The 20,853-nt window shown below is 47.3% G+C and overlaps 1 protein-coding gene across 4 annotated transcripts in view; it reads left to right on the top strand.

The window, feature by feature from the left end:
* Positions 1-20,853, top strand: part of ABCA4 (ATP binding cassette subfamily A member 4) — a 130,580-nt gene that overhangs the window by 70,240 nt on the left and 39,487 nt on the right. For all 4 annotated transcript variants that reach the window (XM_036351686.1, XM_036351688.1, XM_036351687.1 and 1 more), the window contains 13 exons: positions 473-659; positions 4,094-4,188; positions 5,592-5,624; positions 7,239-7,344; positions 7,469-7,543; positions 7,802-7,971; positions 9,563-9,740; positions 13,091-13,206; positions 14,241-14,388; positions 17,252-17,375; positions 17,764-17,893; positions 18,977-19,097; positions 19,805-19,867. In XM_036351686.1, coding sequence (XP_036207579.1) covers positions 473-659; positions 4,094-4,188; positions 5,592-5,624; positions 7,239-7,344; positions 7,469-7,543; positions 7,802-7,971; positions 9,563-9,740; positions 13,091-13,206; positions 14,241-14,388; positions 17,252-17,375; positions 17,764-17,893; positions 18,977-19,097; positions 19,805-19,867 — 1,546 coding nt within the window. The remainder of the gene's footprint in view (positions 1-472; positions 660-4,093; positions 4,189-5,591; positions 5,625-7,238; positions 7,345-7,468; positions 7,544-7,801; positions 7,972-9,562; positions 9,741-13,090; positions 13,207-14,240; positions 14,389-17,251; positions 17,376-17,763; positions 17,894-18,976; positions 19,098-19,804; positions 19,868-20,853) is intronic.

Genomic DNA, 20,853 nt, shown 5'->3' with positions numbered 1-20,853 from the left:
TAATTTACATGTGTGGCCACCTTTCCATTACTCCTATGTGTATAGAGAAGGGAGTTTTAGAGGGCAGCTGAAATCCACCAAGAATTCTAACAATTCAATACAATTTTCACTGCTTCTCTCATTCAGCTTTTTTCAGAGCCAGTGATAAGGACCAAACATAGACTAATTTCAAATTCCTCTTTTATTTATTGTCTCTCAACAGCTAGAGCCACCAGAAGAGAAAAAAGAGATAAAACTGCCCAGAAACTAGATCATTTTACAAGCCCCACCCCCAGTCAATAAAAACACACACCCTAGTCTTGACTTTTCTTGAGCAGAAACTAACCTCTGAGAGCATAAGAAGAAAGTTTATGGCTCTGAGGACGAGGAAGAAAGGCTGGGGAGGAGAAGTAAATAAACATTACTTCTCATTTCTAGGGCTTTCTCTACACTTTGGGGCTGATTGTGAACTATTTTCTTGTCTTCCATGAAGGGAGTACCCCTGTGGCAACTCAACCCCCTGGAAGATCCCCTCTGTGTCCCCGAACGTCACCCACCTGTTCCAGAAGCAGAAATGGACACCAGACCACCCCTCGCCCTCCTGCTGGTGCAGCACCAGGGAGAAGCTCACCATGCTCCCTGAGTGCCCCGAGGGCGCAGGGGGGCTCCCGCCCCCTCAGGTACCTCGACCCTCTGTGGGAAACTGGAGGCCCTGAATCTGCAGGGAGTGGGGGGAAACGTTGTGCCCCTGAGTTCCTGGCCAAACAACATTTTATTTTTTTAAATATATTTTTATTGATTTCAGAGAGAAAGGGAAAGGGAGAGAGAGAAAAACATCAATGATGAGAAAGAATCATTGACCGGCTGCCTCCTGCACACCCCACACTGGGGATCAAACCCTCAACCGGGCATGTGCCCTGACTTGGAATTGAACTGTGTCCTCCAGGTTCATAGGTCAATGCTCAACCACTGAGCCAGGCCAGCTGGGCTAAACAACATTTTAAACTGACGGTAGAGTACAGGACCTAATGAGGTTCTCTGGGTCCTCTCAGTGGGGCTACCCCCGGTGTCCTGTTTTCCACCACACACTTCCTATGCAATCTAGTAAGAAAATATCTCTAAACATTGAAACATTATGCAAGTCATGCATGCTCATGATAGAAAAATTAGAAAATACAGATGAGTCAGAAGAAAAAAAATCATCCTATCACTTGGAAATAACCACCAATAACATTTGGTTTTTACCCATTCAAACTGGATTATATTCAAAATGCTGTCTATAAAACCCTGCTATTTTCTCTTAATACCATATTATGAACATATGTCTATGTTGATATGCATATACATGAGTGTTTTTAATGCCTGCATGCTTATCCCACTGTTTGGATTTACTTTCATTTATTTATCAAAGCTCTCATTCTTAGACCTGAGTTTTCAACTTTTGTCCCTTATAAACAATGTTGTAGTGTGCATTCAAATGCATATGTATTTGCATGCTTATTAACAATCTTAATTAAAAAGCTTTCCATGTGCTGTGTCACTAACATGCACGCACGCGCGCGCGCACACACACACACACACACACACACACCCAATAACCTATGTTTTGCAGGGACATCAACGATCTTGGCTCTGAGCAGCATCCTCTCGTGGGTGTTCTGAACTCCAGAATATATCACAGTGAGCCTTTCCCAGGGCTTTTAGAGACAGAGGGGTCAGGGAAGTCTCACTTTGTCTTGGGGTGATAATGGTCCTCCCTGCTGACTGGCACCGAGTGGGGCATTCTGTGGCCGTATCTGATGATGTGCCCATGAATGAATGCTGCCCAGAGAGGCAGGGTGGCATGGTGTCGAGAGCACAGGCATTGGTTTGGTTACTTGCCTCTCTGGGCCTTACTTTCCTCCCTTATAAATTGGGGATAACTGTAACTTATTTCATAGCATTTTATGAGAATTCGATGAAATAATGTGGGTAAGGAAACTGTGTTATTTAGAATTACACTCAATGGAATGATGACCACCCCAACCGAACAGCAGATGAAATAAGACACTGTGTTTCCCTCTCCTGTAAAAGTTCGTGCAGGTGGTCCAGAACTCTCTGTCCCGCTGCTTCTCCATGGTAAACAGGCCTCAGCCTCCTTGGCCAAGACAGCAGGACCCACTTTCCAGACCACAGAATGAAAGAAGGGATGAATAAAAAGAGAGGGAAACTGTGCAAATATGCTATCTTCTAGGAAGATTTCAAGAAGCTACCACACTTGGATGTCATTGGCCAGAATCAAAAGTCAAGGGAGTCTGGGTGGCCTTGCACCCAACCGTCTCTTAGTCTGGCAGATGGCAGAAGGACAGAGCAGGTCATGGGAGACAACTAAATTTTGCCCTAGCATCAATCCCAGGAGCTGGCTTATGAATGACTCTGTTTATGAGCATCCTGCTTTCTTTCTTTTTTTTATTTTTTTACATGCCAAAGGCAGATACTTTTCTATTTCTCAAGTAGTATATTTCCCCTTTGAATCATAACTCAGCCACCCTGCATCACAGGGATCCCTAAAGAGGAGCTGAGGGGGTGGGTCCCAGTCCTCTGTACCCCAAGAGGAAGCTCTACTTCTGCTGGGTTTGCCTATGGCCTCCGGCTGCTTCTGCTCTAACGCACCAGCATCAGACAGAGTTCTCACATCGAGTCCTGGCCAGGGCGGAGGGAAGGCCAGGAGCCGCTATATGGAGATTCCTTTCCTCAGCAAGTCCTAACTTCAAGGCTGCCCGTCCAGCTTATAGAACCTTGTTTTCAGTGGTTGGTGCCTGGTTCCTAGGGGGAAAATGTTAACAGGCCTCCACAGCCAATGTCCTTGGAACAGACCAGTTCCTGTGATTCCTCATTATCATTCATGTCTCTCTTGAGAGAAAAAAAAATATAACATCATGAATCTGCACAGGAGCTACTTCCTTTCTCTCTCTCTCTCTCTCTCTCTCTCTCTCTCTCTCTTTCACACATACACACACACACTCATATTTACATGTACTCACTGAAACACACTATCCCATTCAGCCTGGAATTAAGCCAGAGGTGTGGGTACAGGCTAGGTTCGAGGTGGTGAATTGTCCTCATCTGGAAAGCCGGATGGTGGATGCTGTCTTCTGCAGGGCCCCATCCTGTTCTCGAATTCTTTAAGTGGTGGTGGGTCCCCAGGTGGACGTGCTCCACCCCTGACTTCTAGAATACACCGAGTTAAAGTTATAGGAGTACTTTATTTACAGAATTTTTAGACAACAATTTATCATAAAATTCCCAGGCACCAGCAATTGTTCCAGCCTAGATTCCACCCAGAGAATTTGGCGGTTCCCCAGGATGCCATCCTCAGCTCGAGACGCAGGGTGATGGGGTGAAAAGAGTGAGGGCTGGAGAGTCAGACAGATATAGGTTCAAATCCTAGGTCAGCCACCTACACGTTCTACAACCCGGTGCAAGTTAGCCAACCTTTCTGAACTCACTTTCTCGGTCCGTAAGATAAAGTAACAATTCTTCTGTCACGAGGGTTTGGGGATTAAGGGATATAATGTGTGCAGAGCATTTGACACAGTGCCTGCGCACAGAGTTCTGTAGATGCCAGCTCTCCTAGCGTTAGAGAAAGGAACTAGGTACAGCAAGTGAACTGAAGAAGGAAGTATAATAGGAAAAGGGGAAGAGGAGACAGAAAGTGTATAAAAATGAGAAGCATGGTTTTAAAGCCACCAAAATGTTCCCTCTCTACTTTTGGTTGATTCCCTTGACACCCAAGGTTCATGACTAAATGGGAAATTAAACCATTACCTATTCCCAAATGTAAAGTAACATTGCCACCTGGTGTCCAAACTCACGCTCTTTTGAATTCTCCAAAGCCTTTTGATGATGGCGCTTCCAGTCCTAAGTGTATTTGGAATGTGGTTTATTACATTGTAAGGTCCTGTTTGAATTCTTTCACTCATGTCACAATTTACTGTTTCAACTATATGCCGGGTACTGTACTGAGTGCGGGGCGCTCAACAGCCAGCATAACTTTTGATGAAGAACAAGCAGTTTCACAAACTGTAAAGCCTCACATTCCAAAGTAACTAACAGGAATGTCTCGCTGTCTCAGAGAACGCAGCGCAGCACAGAAATTCTACAAGACCTCACAGACAGGAATATCTCCGACTTCTTAGTAAAGACGTATCCTGCCCTTATCCGAACCAGGTAAGAAGAGACCCTTGTTATGCTTTTCATCCTGGCTCCCTGTACAAACTATTAACTAAAAACAGAAGGCCATTTTCTCACATGATTTATCAACAATCAGGGCAGTGGAATTTTTCTTCTTTTTCCTACACTAACAAAAAGAGCAATCGAGAATGCAGCTTAAGTTTAATTTTGTCTGTTTTGTTTGTTTTGTTTGGACTAAGCAGTCTCAATGGGTAACCCATACACTACTAAAATTAAAATTAAAAATGTAGGATTTATCTAACAATGCAGCCTCAGATTTTCACTAGTTAAGAAAGAGACAAAGTTTGGAGGGAGGCGCAAGAGTAAAGGAGGGAAAGGTAGAGGAAAAAGAAACAAGACAGAAAAGTAAGAAGCAAACAGCAGAAAGGACAAGATTAGACCAAGATAGGATCGAGGCAGTGGGTACAGTATGTGAGTGAGCCCACAGGCCAGCCAGGTCCCCAGCACCTGTCACACTCTCGCTGTAAATTAACGCCAGTCGCGCTGCCATTTAATACGCCACTGAACTCTTATCTGTGTCTACTTCTCCCAGCTCTGCCGCTGTTATCAAGCCTCAGCTGGGGACGGGCTGGCTTCAGCCAACCCTATGGGAGCTTGACAAGAGTGTGTTACCCAGATGGCATCATGGGAACCCTGATCCAGGCCCACGTAGTACTTTCAGTTGCCTCCCCTACCAGAGCCATGCACAAAGAATAAATGGACTCAATTAACCAGAACACACTGCAGATGGTGGAAGCAGCTGCCAGAAGGCAGGGCTGAGCCAGCAGTCAGCAAAATAAAGAATGCCAGCCACCCCCCAAAATAAAAGCAGATACTGGGATAAACAACAAGCATCCCAAACTTTGTTCTCAGCAGCCAGTTTGCATGATGGAACTTTGGATTTTGTGTTTGATGACAATGATAGTTTGTGAGCCTGACCTATGAGGTCTACCGATGGCATCTTGTCATTTTACCCCTGATTGGCTGGAAGTCAGTCTCTGAAGTCTGGGCTTGGAGTGAGTCAGAACTTCCCCCACGTGTGCAGGTGATTATTAGAGCCTTATTCGTGCAGGTGGAAGAGGGTGGCCTGCAGCCTCCACTCACACCGGAATGATAGTTGCCATGTTACCTGGTTCCAGATGGTCTGACAAATAACCTGACAACAGGGCGTCCCAGGAAGCCCAGCATGTGGGATGGGACTTGAGGAGCCAGCAGTGGAAAGCATTAGTCCTTTTCCTGCATGCGTATCAGCTCAGCCCCTAGGCTGCGAGGTTTCCATGTTGCTTGGATATCAGGAGATGCAAAAATGCCCCCTGAAGACTGAGACACCCCATGAGCGGAAGGAAAGTTAACACAGCTGGGCCAGTGGGATTCATTGTATGATTTGTTTTCACTTTCAGCTTAAAGAGCAAATTCTGGGTCAACGAACAGAGGTAAGAAACTATTTTTATAAGAAATTAAAATCTGAAATTGATCTATTTAAAATGCACATTTTGAAAGCCACACCTCCAAGCCAGGTAGATGGAATGTTCTGTGCGCGCTCAGAAAGTCACAGGACATGCCCTGAAGGACACACGGCTAGAGACACACCCTGGACCCAGAAGGTGCCCAGTCGTAGATCTCCATGAAGGATGTGGACGGGAAGTGATATTCTCTGAAGAGTTGTCCCAGAGCATTTTCACTCAGGGGAGGCTCTAAAAGTTCAAGCACAGAATCGTTTGCAATACTAATGAGAGGCCATGTGACCTGAGCCCTGGCACTCTGTGGCCCATTCATTCCTTGTAAGCCTTAGGGAATCTGGCCCAGTTCCAGGTAACTCATTCCTGAGGCATCCTGGAGACTGGAGTCATTCCAGAGGTTTGGAGAATCCTCCAGGGACATTCTAGGATTGAGCTAGCCTCCCAGCCTCCCTAAGGAATTGGCCTGTAGAATAAAGGCAGAGCTGATGTTGACTTGGTTCTAGACCAGCGGTGGGGAACATCCAGCCCTCGGGCCATATAAGGCCTTCGAACTCATTTGGTCTGGCCCTGCCAAGGCATTAGAGGTGAGTTAATTAAATGTTTGACCAAATATAACAGGCTAATTTTTAAGTTAATAATGTTGTATGACCTGGGAATGATGTTATAAATAGCCAAATGGCCCTTGGTAGAAAAAGATTTTCCACCCCTGTTTTAGACCATAAAAGTGTTATCCTGCTTTTAGAATTGCTCCCTAGAGGGAAGGATAAATCCTCAGCTGAAGTAGAAAGTTGGGGGCATGGGGAGAGCGCAATTTGAGTCTCTGAGAAATAAAGTTCAGCAAATTAATTTTGTTTTGTAGAGGAGTTTGGCTTTTATCCTACCATTGAAAGGTTTTACCCAGAGGATGGCACTCCCAGATGTGTTCAGAGCAGTGTGGAAGATGGGTTAGGACAGGGAGAGACCTAAGGCTAGGATCTCATTAAGGAGCTAGAGCTTGAGTCAAGGCAAAAGATGGTGAGGGGCTGCCTGAGGGAGGGGCAGCATTGAGAGGCATGGAGAGCTGGGCCCAGCAGGCCTGGTCCTGATTAGATTAAGGAGAGTCCAGTGCTGGGAAAGTGCCTGTAAAGTACAGACAGATGTGATGCAGGAAAGGAATTGTTGTTGGGATGATGGCGAGTCAGGGAAGACTTCAGAGAGAAGATGACATATGACAGAGGAGATGCAGTTGGCCTCATGCTCAAGAACAAGAAAGGCAGCCCTGGGAAGCCCACAGCCCTGCAGAGGCAACCAGGACCATTGGCAGCTCTGCGAGTAGTCGGATTGGACGTGGCCAGGATATGCCACTCAAGGCAAGGCATGAGGAAGGGTTGGAGAGGTCAGAGAGACCAAGCTCTGAGGGATCGGCACTCATCTGGGGGCAAAGAGGAAGCATTCAAAGTTGTAAAGTGGAGCCATGTTGCTCACTAGTGCAGACAACGCCTCCCAAAGCACACATTTCCCTACAGAAACTGAGTGCTACTGGCAAGCATGAAGCACCACAGACGTGGGTCATGGCACTGATCTGAGGACTTCTTGTTCCCTTGTCAGGTACGGAGGAATTTCCATCGGAGGAAAGCTGCCAGCTCTCCCCATCACTGGGGAGGCACTTGTTGGATTTTTAAGTGACCTTGGCCAGATGATGAACGTGAGCGGGGTACGTAAACGGGCTGCAGGTTTGGGTAGGACTTTCAACGCGCCAGTCATTATGAAACAGAAAATCTCATGAGTACTAAGAGTGAAAATAAAAAACCTCTTTCTTGTTCATTATGGTTTTCTAGGGTCCGGTCACCAGAGAGGCCGCTAAAGAAATGTCTGTTTTCCTTAGACATCTAGAAACTGAAGACAACATTAAGGTATTGGCCCTGGGTCACCTGCCCCAGAGCTAAAAATCCACATGAGCTGGTGACTTTATTTTTATTTTCCCAAATAATTAAATTCCACCGAGTCTCCACTTGAAAACTAGCATGGAATGTCTTCCAGCTGCCAAATCCTTCCTCCTCCTCACATTCCTTTCCCTGCGGCTCATTTTTTTTCTTTAAACAGCTGTTGTTAGCGCAGGGCCACTGGGGTCATGCCAGCACAGCCTAAGGAAGCCCGTCTCCGCCCTCCAGGTGTGGTTCAACAACAAGGGCTGGCACGCCCTGGTCAGCTTTCTCAACGTGGCCCACAACGCCATCCTACGAGCCGGCCTGCACCCGGACAGGGACCCCGAGGAGTACGGCATCACCGTCCTAAGCCAGCCCCTGAACCTGACCAAGGAGCAGCTCTCTGAGATCACAGTGTAAGCCCAGCCGCACAGGCCCAGCTGCACAACTTTCTTGTCACCCTCTCCTCTCTTGGGAGACCCGAGAGGATTTTCACTATCCGGTGCTGTGGGCTGGAGGGCAAGGCTGGTCAATGGGCAAACGTGAACATAAGACTTCCAGCGCTTGTGTGCCAGACTGCCTGGCCATTCTTTCTCCTCGTCCTTACTAGGAAAGTAAGCATAGATTTGGTTCTGTTCCCTTTGGGCTCTTGGTAAGAAGTTACTGCTGGAGCTTACACAAATATCCTCCCCTGCAGAATGGGAAATGACTGCCGGGAACGGGGAAAGTTCAGTAAATCTTTCGTCTCCCCAACAGGAATTAGCTCAGATTTTGGTAATTTCCCTCAGACAACCCGGCTGTGGAGATGTCGACAGACCCTTGCCTTCCTCGAGCTTAGGCTCTTCCCGCACAGCTTCAGGCAATGAAAACATCAATCTTGTGCAATCTGCAGCGTGCTTGTAGCCTGTGTGAGTGCATGCTTGTGGTAAGCGGTAGGGTCCTCATTTTCCTACCCCAGGACACTCTGAGAGCCCTCATCACTGGGCCCTCCACGTGCCCAGGGTCACTGGCTAAAAGTTGGCCCTGGAACCTTGGGACCTTCCTCTGGACACCCTCCAGGCCCTGGACTGAGGAAGAATCGCCTGCCTTGTGTTTATTCTCACTGCGCCTTGCCAAGTCTCTTGAATATGAAATATGAAATAGGAGTCTTTGTGATTATAAAATAGTATATGTTCATTAAGTAAAGTTTAAAGAGTAGAGTCTTAAGAACTTATTATCTGTAACCCTACACAGGTTAGCGTATTTCCTCTAAATGTCTTTGCACGTTTCCCTTTCAGTCATTTGCTCTAGTTTTACTATGTGTGTGGATCATGCTATTTCCAGTTTTATAAGGACGCTGACTGGCACAGATGGTGCTTTGTGGGAATTAGTTAATGTGCTCCTTTCTCTCAGTGGGCACTGTTCCATGCAAAGGGTCATGGCTTGCATGTGAAGTTCAGGTCGGATTTCAGCCCACAATTGCCCCCTTGCCCAGATGCCTTCCACCTGGCCCAGGAAAGGATGACTAGAGCCAGCCCTGTATAATCGGCCTGTTCCCTGCTTCCTTGAACTTACGTTATGAGCATTTCTCCATGCTATGATGTGTTTCATGTTCTCACAGCATAATTTGCCTCCTTTAACAAAAGGAATAAATTTCACAGACCATATGACTGTCTACTAGAAAATTCAAGAGAAGCTATAGAACTGATAAGAGCATTGTGATATAAGACAATATAAAAATCCATTTCTATAACCATCAGTAAATACTTTGAAAGTTTATCTAGACTTTCATATAAAAATGGAACAATATTCAACATCAACATAGAACAGAAAACTCTCAAATATCCACTTAACCTTGACTTTGTTTACGATAATTGAATGAAATGACAATCGTCAGGCTGGGAAGGGGGTTTTGGAGGCTGTTCTCTAGGACTGGCTGAGCCTCCCCAGAGCCTGACTTTGTTTTTTCTCTGGCAGCTGCTCCTCCTCCTTCACCTCTCTCTCCCGGTGTCTCTTGTCCTGCTGCAGGCTGACCACCGCTGTGGATGCTGTGGTTGCTATCTGCGTTATTTTCGCCATGTCCTTCATCCCAGCCAGCTTTGTCCTTTACTTGATCCAGGAGAGAGTGAACAAAGCCAAGCACCTCCAGTTTGTCAGTGGAGTGAGCCCCACCACTTACTGGCTGACCAACTTCCTCTGGGACATCGTAAGTGTCAGGTCACGGTGCCTCTCTCACCTCCATTGGCCTGAGGGGCGGGCACTTGTGTCTGCTCTGACTGAGGGGCGCAGTAGGGTAGGGCTCTCCCACTGCCAGGACTGCTGTGCCAAGGGCCTTGTGTGTCTGCTGTCTGTTGACATCTTCTTAGAAAGGCACAGAACTAGGAACGGCAAGCTAGGGACGAATGTAGGGCTCAGCTTAACAACTGCTGAGTGGGGGCTCTGCGTGCCCTGCCTCAAGGGGCCTTCTGACCCATCCAGTAATTACTGCCCTCAGTGAGGCTGGCCTTCCTGAGAATGTCTGGCTGAAGAGGTAATACCAAGCAGACCTTCACCCCACATCCTCTTCTCAAATCCTGCCCCACCCCAAAGGGGTAAAGATGGAATTCCTCCTATGGCAGAGTCACCAGATAAATATAGGACACCCAGTTAAATTTGAATTTCAGATAAACAATTAATTTTTAGGGTAAGTATGTTTCACCCCCAAATATTGCATGGGACATAGTTACACTAACAAATGTATTTGTGGTTTTCCTGAAATTCAAATTTAACTAGGCATCCTTTATTTGCTTAGCATCCTATCCATTGGCCTTATTTTGATTTCCCAAAGCAGCCAGACCTTCACTATATCAGTTTAGGCACCAAGTTAGGGAAAATGAAGAAAAGTTTTTTTAGCAAATCAACAGCAGACTAGCACCCTTCTCACCCCAGTATTGGAGAAGGCAGGGAGGGGTCAGCCTGGGGGGCTTCATGACAGACCACAGGGTCAACATTAATTGGCAGCAAATACTAGTTATAATATAGTAGAGATGAATGTGACACCAACTCCAGGTATTCTGGGTGTCTTGGGTAATGAGATCCTTTGTTTTATCTCAACATTCTAAGACTAACGTGATCCCCACTTCATGTGATGATAAGGTACATCATGATGGCAACCGACACAAACAGCCTTCTCCACTGTGGCCTGTAGTCAGGATTCCTAGAGACATATTTATTTTACTCGACTTATTAAGCAGGCTGTCACTTAACAATACAAAACCAGAAGTTATTAATAGCACCTACATTCTTCCCTCTGTTTTCTGTCTGCATGAAAAAACACTCATGAATACATGGAGAGGAGGTCAGATTCTACAAGCCCCACTGTGGACAAAAACATCACTCACGGGCCCCACATTGGCCTCGAACTTTGAACATGAAAAGAGCTAGGTACACCTGCACCGAAAAGTTAATAACTTGCCAGTTTTTTCACTCTGCTTTTTTTTTTTAAAGACAAAGAACAGCCTGGCTGGTGTGGCTCAATGGCTGAGCACTGACCCAGGAACCAAGAGGTCACCAGTGCAATTCCCTGTCAGAGAACAAGCCCGGATTGTGGGCTTGACCTCTAGTAGGGGATGTGCAGGAGGCAGGTGACCAATGTTTCTATTTCTCTCCTTCTCCTTTATTCTCTCTCTCTAAAATCAATAAAAACATATTTATAAAAAATAAAATACGAGGAACAGAATTTATACTTGGAGCTGACCGTGCATGTACCTGTACAGAGATGTCTGAACCCAAGGAGAGAGAGAATATGGACTAGAATCGAGATTGGCCCGATGTTTCCTCATGGTCAGATTCAGGTCACAGCAGCAGCATCACAAGGGATGCTCTGTCTTCTCACTGAGTCCTATCAAGTGGCTGCTGCTCTCAATTTGCCCTACTACCGACAGTGGTCCCTTGATGAAGATGGTGTCTGACGACCTCCTCACTGTAAAGTTAATCTTTTCCTTTTTATAATTAGCAAGAATTTTGGGAAGAGGTACTTTAAAGTTGTGTAAATATCCTGTTTGCTATCAAACTTCCCATTCATTCATTTATTTCAGTGGTTCTCAACCTTCTGGACCTTTAAATACAGTTCCTCATGTTGTAACACCACCATAAAATTATTTTCATTGCTACTTCATAACTGTAATGTTGCTACTGTTATGAATCATAATGTAAATATCTGGCATGCAGGATGGTCTTAGGCGACCCCGGTGAAAGGGTCATTCGACCGCCATAGGGGTCGCGACCCACAGGTTGAGAACCGCTGATTTATTTACTTATAACTATATGGAGTCATCTTCCCGTGTCAGTCCATGGGTTATAATTGAATACCATTATTATTACCTTACTGCTCAAATTATCCCCAGTTTGACCAGTGGGAGCCCGATGGAGCTGCCGCCTTTGACTTTGTCCCCCTGTCTTTGAGCAACTCCATGCTCTCTGGCACTGCAAGGTGTTCCAGGTCTGTCCTCCACTTCGCCCCAGCCCTACTTGGCATCAACTGTGTCCCCAGGGAACCCTGGTTCCTTTCCATGGAAAACAGCTCTCAAAATCAAGATCTTGCCACTAGGTAGGTTCTGTGCTATTGGGGTCTCAATGGCCCCAGGATTTTTTTTTCATCTCTCCATCTCAGTGGAGAGAACTAGGGGAGATATGTAAGCATACACATAGATAAAAACCATTTTCATCTCTATTTACCTACGTATACACCAAACACCGAGGGCTCACTAAAACCCCTATTCAAGCCAACACCATCGGCTCACTATGGCTTTCCACTTTCCATATTTATAACTCTCTTCTTCAAGAGTGAGACACCAGCTTCTGTCACCTCCAACTCATTAACCTACCTGAGCAATACACCTGCATGTAATAAGTCCCCATCTCTGCCACCATCCCCTCTCCTGTATGGACACACTCCTCTTTCTGCTCCAGCTGACTCCACGTAGAGGTTCTCCTCATTCTGCTCTGGCTCTAATACCCCACACCAGGTCAACACCCTCCTCACCCCACTGGGGCTCACACACCCTGTGAGACACCCTTCTCACCCTTCTCAGGTTCTCATCCTGGTCAGACTCCACCCCTGACCCTGCCGTGGCTGCCCAACTTTCCCTGTCTATTCTACTGGCTTTAGGACTGAATTGTGCAGGAAGGGAAGAGAAGGGAGAAAGTGATAAAAAGGTATCATTTATTTGAGTTTCATGAGGTCAAGGACTATATCTTAAGTTTTTTTTATGAATTCTGGAGACATACTTAGAAAGTAGAATTGATAGGACTTCATACCAATTAGAAAGAGAATGAGAAATCAGGTAGAATTTTGTAAAAGATGCAGACTAAAGGTCCCCTGCACAGGGAGGTGGGTGGGGTAGGAGGACTAGAAACAGTTTAATATATGCTAACCAAGAGCTGTTTAGACCAATAGAATCAGAATCCCAGACCATATGTGCTAGACAAGCTGCCCGGCCCTCGGCCCTCGTTTGGCAGTCAGGAAACAGAGGTCCAGAGGGATAAAGCGCCTTGCTCTCCTCTTCTCTCTCCAAGATGAATTATGCTGTGAGTGCAGCACTGATGGTGGGCATCTTTGTCGGGTTTCAGAAGAAAGCCTACACTTCTCCGAACAATCTTCCTGCCCTTGTTGCACTGCTCATGCTGTATGGGTGAGTTGTTCAGGCCATTAGCTAATGCTCTCCAAAGGAAAGCTGGGGGGAGGGGAGGCATGATCTCCAAGCAGAACACGGGGTTTCTGGTGGCAAGGTTAGCTTTTGGCCCCCAGCAGACTCTTTGGCCTGACCATAACCCTGCCTGGCCTCTGTGTCTGACTCCGTACGTGGAGGTGTTCCTGAGGCTGGGTCTACTCACCCCACATGGCCTGAATCTTCTCCCATTCAAACGGTGGCCTAACCAAAATCTGGGTTCAGTCACTCCCCTGTTTTTCACCCAGCTGTGATTCTGATTCATCGAAAGCCAATCTGAACATCCCAGTGTCTCCATCGGTACTGGCCAAGGGTTATGTACACACAGTAGAAGACTCCGGCTGAAAAGCTGTTCCTGAGTCAGGGCCAGAGGATGTCACAGAGATTAAATTCAGTGGAATTAGAGCAAAGTGTGCAGCTTTATGTTTAGGCCTACCACTTACTACATGTGTACTGTGGACAAGTAATACACCTCATCAAGGCCTCAGTTTTCTTATCTATAAAGTGGAGATAATGATACCTGGCCCTTTCTATCTGGGCCAATAGAGTCTCGCTATTATAATAGCAATGGTTTCCATTTATCTCTATTGAAAAAGAATTCAGGAACTAGCATGACTGGCACATCAGCTCCAGTGAACTGTGAAAATGAGCCTGTTGGGGTCTCAGCTCAGCTTTGCTGATCCAGACTCAAGTGAGAAGCATTGTGAGAAGACAGTGCTCCATGCATTGTATGAGGCTTTATAATTTATGTACATCCACAGTTACCACCTCCTTTGTTCCTCACAAAATCCCCCATGAGATGGCCAGGGAAGGCATTGTTACCTCAAGTCAAAGATAAGGAACAAAGACCAAGGGGTGGAGTATCTCTTTGGTCTTCCTGGGACTCTCACCAGTTCAAACATATCACCTCCTGCATGAGGGGAATGCATATGCCTGGGGTACAGCAGATGGAGTGGAAACGGGCACTCCGTCCTGCTGAGTTGTGTTGTTTCACACAGATGGGCAGTCATCCCCATGATGTACCCAGCATCCTTCCTGTTCGATGTGCCCAGCACAGCCTATGTGGCCTTGTCTTGTGCTAATCTGTTCATCAGCATCAACAGCAGTGCCATCACCTTCATCTTGGAATTATTTGAGAATAACCAGGTGAGCACGACTTTCTTGGCTTCCTTGTTTGATGACTGGGATACTAGAGGAGAGAATGTGATGGTCAAGCAGAGCCATGGCAGGCACTGTGTCTGGACAAGTCAGTGCATAAATGAATGTTGCTTCTTTTCCTTCCTTCCTTTCTTCCTTCCTTCCTTCCTTCCTTTCTTCCTTCCTTCCTTCCTTCCTTCATTCCTTCCTTCCTTCCTTCCTTCCTTTTCTTCTTTAAGCTCCTTATTCATGTGTGTGCTCTGGTGTCATGGTTTTCTGAGCTCATTCTCAAGCTATAAATGACCTTTCATGATCCTTCTTACTCCTTTAAGAAGGTTTTCTTGAGGACTTTGGTGTTAAGATTTACACACACATAGCATTCATGTGATTTCAACATTTAAAAGGTGTGAAAAGGCACACAATGAAATGTCTCCTTCCTACTCCTGTTTTGCAATCACCTGGTTCCCTTCTCCAGAGGCAACCTTTCATTGGAGTTTCTTTCATGTGTGTTCTGGAGACATTTAAGCAAATACATATATAGTCTTTCTCCCCTTCCTTATGCAAATTTTAACAGGAATATATACTATTTTACATGAAAATTAATCCTGAGGATAAGGGTTAGGAATTTATGGCGCTGAATGAGTCGTTTATGGCCTGAAAAGTCCAGTTATCCTACCCACAACCCCCCAGACTTCTCTTCACCCAGAAAGAGCTGGCCAGACTGGATCCTAAACACAATGGTAGCAGCTGCAGGGCTGTCTTTTCTCCACACTCCTGCTCCCAGCCTGCTGTGTCTGAGCCCTGGCCATGGCTGTCCTGGGAACATCTCCAAGGACTGGTGGTCTCACCCATGTGTCTGTGTCCCCAGTGGCCTGTTTAGCCACTCATTTCCTTCCCTCATTAGGTCTTTGCAGTTCAGAGGTTGGGCACTAGTGCATCTATTCTGCTGTCCTGCAGCTCCCGGCCCCTGGCCCCTGGCCCTACCCTGCTTCTAGGCCCTTGGGAGGACCCAAGGCAAATCTCCACGAACCACCCAGCTCCTGGCTTCCTGACAGTCACTCTTTCCCAAACCCTGTCGGGCTTTCTGTGGCCACTAAGCAAGGAACAACCCCCCACCCTCACCCCACTTCTATCCCATGACTGATAAAAAAAAAATATACCATGTTACAGTCAGACCCCCAAAAGGGAGGGGGATGGGAACACAGACCCACCTCTAGACCTCCTCCCCCCAGTCCCCTCTTCCTGCCAGAGCACCCTGGCAGACTGAAAAGGCTGCTCTTCAGAGCTGTTTTGTCACAGGCTCACCGCCCACTAAGTCTTAAGAGAGAGTGTTACTTCAGAATAATTAAATGGTAAGCTTAAAGCCATTCAGAACATTCTCCCTCCCTCCTGCCGGCTGCACTCATTTAGCCAACCTTTTCTGAGTGCACCCTCCGAGGTCCCCTGCATAAAAGTTTGTTGCTGTCACATAAATTACCAGACAGATGCTGCAGAAATATCCAGCATCCCAGAGAGACTCCCCAGGTCCCAGTCGCTGCTGTCCCTGCTCAGTCAAAAGGTGTCAACAAAGTGAACACCATACAATGGCTGTGCTGATATGAGTAAGTGCAACCCCTCGCACTGCCCCCAGGAACCCCCCTTCCAGTCAGTCAGTGACCTGCACACCAACTAAGGAACCAAAACAACCCTCAGGACACACCACTCCATATGACAGAGCATCGAAGGGGCGAGACAGATAAAACGCTACAGGTCAGAGTGGGCCCAAAAGAACTGGGTTGCAAGGGCCAGGAGACTCGTGGTGGAGGAAACTCAATTTGAGCCTGGCCTGGGATAAGTAGAATTTTATTAACCCATTTAATAAATACTATAAGTTAATTGTTGTGCAAGGTATTCAGGAAGGATACCAAATGGTTAGGACCCAATCCCTGTCCTCTGGGGACCACTGACTAGGGAGAAAGTAGTCAGGTAAAAAGTAATTAACCCTGGCAATGTGGAAAGTAGGAGCGAGGAGTGGGTATTTTACTATGGGAATCTGGAAAGGCTGATGAGAGGAGGGGTTATTGGAGCCAGCTTTGTGAAGAGGGCGTTCTTTCCTGCTCCTAGCGATGGTTAACAGAAGCTGCAAGTGCAAAGGCCCACAGGCCGAAGAGCAGAGTGCCTTTCAGGAGCTGTGGGGGGCTGGGGGGGGGGGGGCTGGGGGAGGCTGGAGAGGAAGGAGGCTGCGCGGTAGGTACAGGCCAGGCAAGTGGGCAGCAATGGCCTCTTCAGCCTCACCTCCTCCGTGTCCCCTCTGCCTGCTTGGGGGAGACTCTGCTCACACTTGGAGGCTGAGGCAGCAGGCACAATCCGATCACCTGGAAACAAGTCCCCCAACTCAACACAGACACCAGAGAGTCTCTGCCTTCTCTAGTGCTGGTGGCATCTGCACACAGCCCATCGCTGTCCTGTGGGAGCGGAGAGGCAGAGCAGGGAGATGCTCCCAGGACCCTCTCCCCTTGGGTCTAAGCTGAGCTACGATAGAGCAGGTGAGAGCGCCTCAGTCCCTGGGACACGAGATGGCTCACAGCTGTACCAAAGGCGAGCGCCTGGGCCACATTCCCAGCCACTGCCTCTCCTGGTAGCAAATGCCATGGAGGGCTGTGTGTAATTTCAAAGTGAGTCCACAGGTAGCTCCCCAAGGGCTGCCTGTGAGGCTCCCCAAGAGACACCTCCTGTGAGTGTTTCTGTATTTTCCTGTCTGCTCCACAAACCCCTCCTCAGACAGTCTGGCTGCCTGGCCCCTCCGTCTGCAGTCCCTCCCCAGGCCCACCCTGCTCAGGAGGGCACGTGGGCTTGGCCCTGTTCCTGACTGCCCTGCTTTGCTGTGTTTCAGACGCTGCTCAGGTTCAATGCCCTGCTGAGGAAGCTGCTCATTATCTTCCCCCACTTCTGCCTGGGCCGGGGCCTTATTGACCTGGCGCTGAGCCAGGCGGTGACAGACGTCTATGCCCGGTTTGGTGGGTGGCAGTAGGCCAGGCGAGCATGGTCCTGGATCCTTTGAGGCGGGAGGGCTGAAGCAGGAGTTCCTACCCAGCCTTGGGCGGGAGGTGGGGGAGTTTGCAGGGGTCAGACACCTGGTTTGGCTGGGTTGTCCTGCTGCCTAGAAGGGATCAGAGCCAGGAAGCCTGTTTCCTGGCTTAGGAGCCACAGGAGGGGGGAGGGTGGGCTCCACTTTTCCCTACTCTGACTTGAGGAGTCAGGATGAGACTTGTGTTCAGCTCTTGCTTGATTCCTTGCATAAGGGCTGGTCTAGCTGAGCCGAGTGTTGAAACCAGGTCTTTAGGGGGCGCTGGGGCGGCAGAGTGGGCTTAATTCCTGTCGCTTTCCGGTGGCCTCTGTTCCCAGGTGAGAAGAACTCTCCAAATCCATTCCAATGGGACCTCATTGGGAAGAACCTGGTTGCCATGGCGGCAGAAGGGGTGGTGTACTTCCTCCTGACACTCCTCATCCAGCACCACTTCTTCCTCACCCGATGGTAGGTCCATGCCGCTGCCCTGAGGGTGCCAACGCCCGGGGACTTGGCTCTACATCCACATGGCCGTCTTTTTCCTCATGAGCCCCACACCAGGATGGTATTTACATTCTCAAAGCCTGGCTTGCTCTGAATAACACAAGAAGAAGAAAAACATTAAAATCGGCACAAAAGAATTTGCGACGACTCTAAACTTTAAAATATTTAAAATATAATGTTATTGGTTTCAATCACTAATATTTGTTCCCTCATTTAGTGAGCAGATAGATACTCATTTTAAATTGGATGATAGCATGGCAAAGGATAATGGTTAAGGGGTATCCAAAGTGCCGCTGTATGCAGGCAATAGACAAAGGAGGCCCCTTTGCTAGTTAAAGATGTGAGAGTAGGGGCAGGGCCAGGGAGGAAGGGAGTACTATGGGGTGATATGAGCTGAGTGCAGCCAGCATCAATGTGGAGAGGAGTGACAGTGCCCCCGGCCAGGAGAGGTGGCTGCCAACCGTGCCCCAGCCCAGCCGTCCTTCCCCAGGCTCTGGCCCCAGACCCTGCCTCATCCTGACGTGGGCGCTCAGGTTTCCAGAAGGCAGCCCCGAGGACCCAGGGCTGACTCTGGGCCTGAGCACTTGCCCTCTCTGCCTAATGCCTCTTCTGTTGGGAGTCCTTTTGCGAATTTAAGTCTTAGGGGATAGAGAGCCTGGCTGGGGGCAGAAGTCAGGGAAGAGGCAGGAGGAAGGTGAAAACTACCAACACAAAGAAGTTACAGATTAACAAGGGCATTCAGAGAGGAGCTGTGAGCTCTAGGCATCTTGAAATTGAGCCTGTGCAGAAATTGACCAGAGACAGCTTAGTGAGGCCCTGGCGGAGGCCCTGCATCAGTATCCAATATTAGTATGATGGAAAATTCATTGGAATTCTATGTTCTTGGAAGACTAGTTAAATACAAAGGTGACAAGACCACAAAAAATTAGAAAAATGAATCACTAGCCCAAGCCAGTTTTTCTCAGTGGATAGAGCACTGGCCTGGGGACTGAAGGGTGCTGAGGACGCTGTGCACCAGCCCGATCCTGTCCCCTGTCCTTCCTTTAGGATTGCTGAGCCCACAAAGGAGCCCATTGTGGATGAAGATGATGATGTGGCTGAAGAAAGACAAAGAATTATTAGTGGGGGGAATAAAACTGATATCTTAAGTCTAAATGAACTAACCAAGGTAAGGAAATAGGTGTAGGTGTGTTAGTTTGGAGGTGCCAGTTGGACCCCAAGATGGCACCACATTGTCATTTGCCTTCTGTAGAATAAGCGATATGACTATGCAAGCAATTTGTTTTTCTTTGTTTGTTTTGTTTTGTTAATCCTCACCCAAGGATATTTTTTCATTGATTTTTAGGAAGAGTGGAAGAGAGGGGGAGAGACACACACAGAGAAAGAGAGAAATGTCAATGTGAAAGAGACACATCCATTGATTGCCTTCTGCACATGCCTTGACCAGGGCTGGAGATGGAGCCCGCAATCTGGGCATATGCCCTTGACCGGAATTTGGCCTGGGACCCTTCAGTCCCCAGGCCAGTGCTCTATCCACTGAGAAAAACTGGCTTGGGCTAGTGATTCATTTTTCTAATTTTTTGTGGTCTTGTCATCTTTGTATTTGACTAGTCTTCCAAGAACATAGAATTCCAATGAATTGTCCATAGTACTAATATTGGATACTGATGCAGAGCCTCACTAAGCTGTCTCTGGTCAATTTCTGCACAGGCTCAATTTCAAGATGCCTAGAGCTCACAGCTCCTCTCTGAATGCCCTTGCTAATCTGTAACCTCTTTGTGTTGGTAGATTTCACCTAAGCCAGTCTTTGCTCTGTCTTGTCTTCCTTGCTCTAACCTTCTCTCAGTCCTCAGTCCAGTTTCTCTGATCCTGCAGATTTATTCAGGCACCTCCAGCCCCGCGGTGGACAGGCTGTGTGTGGGAGTCCGTCCTGGAGAGGTGGGTACTCTGCCGGTCACCCCAGAAAGGGCTTCGGGAATCAGCTCCTGTGCACACCTCCCCTCCCCACCAAAGCCGAGCTCCCGGGTGAACATAAAACACAAGTCACCATAGGTCATTTTAAATTTTCTAGCAGCCATGTGAAAAAGGTGAAAACAGGTGAAATTTATCTTAATTACTTATTTTATCCAATATATCTGAAATATTATCACTTCAACATATCATTCATATGAAGTATTTTATGTTCTTTTGTTTTGTTCTAGGTCTTCAGAATCTAGGTGTTTTATACTTACAGCACATACCAATTCAGACTAGAAGCAGTTTTAGTGCTCAGTAGCCACTGTAGGGGAGGAAAAATCCTCTTTCCTACAACCTTCGGAAGTTCTCAGGCTCCATAAATTGCTCTGACAAAGGACAGACTAACAACAGAAAGACAAAGAGAGGTTTGTTAGCATGTGCATCACATGTACATGAGGAAACAAATGATTCAAATGGTTGGTTAGAACTTTGGCCTATCTAGCACCTTAGCAAAGGAACAATACAGTTTTAGAGAAGTGGCAAGACAAAAGACAGGGACTTTGAGTTTCCAGGGTAGCAGATAGTAGGGAGGCAAATATATGGGAAACTAATGGCAAGTAATGCTAGTTAGTAAAATTTGTTATGTAGATCCCTCTGGTGCCTTCTCCAGCCTGGTAAGGGTCTAAAGTTGTCTTCAGTGATTAACTTGTCTTTACTGGTAGAGAGTAGAGGGAAAACACCTTGTAAATTTGTGTCCTACTTTTAGGCAAATAGGGGGAGGGCAGAAATCTTTTCTTATCTCTGCTTCTCTTCAATTGCCTTCAGCTCAAAGTCATCCTAATGCCAAAGTGGCATATTTGAGGGAACATATTCTACTATTCTGCACCACATGGAGCTAGTGGCCTCCTAATGGAAGCACAGATCTAAAATGCCCCCCCAACACCCCCACCCCCACCCCACACACACAC

Source organism: Myotis myotis, unplaced genomic scaffold, assembly GCF_014108235.1.
Source record: "Myotis myotis isolate mMyoMyo1 unplaced genomic scaffold, mMyoMyo1.p scaffold_m19_p_2, whole genome shotgun sequence".
Taxonomy (NCBI): domain Eukaryota; kingdom Metazoa; phylum Chordata; class Mammalia; order Chiroptera; family Vespertilionidae; genus Myotis; species Myotis myotis.
The sequence above is the reverse complement of the archived record's forward strand: the minus strand, read 5'-3'. Positions and strand labels throughout refer to the sequence as shown.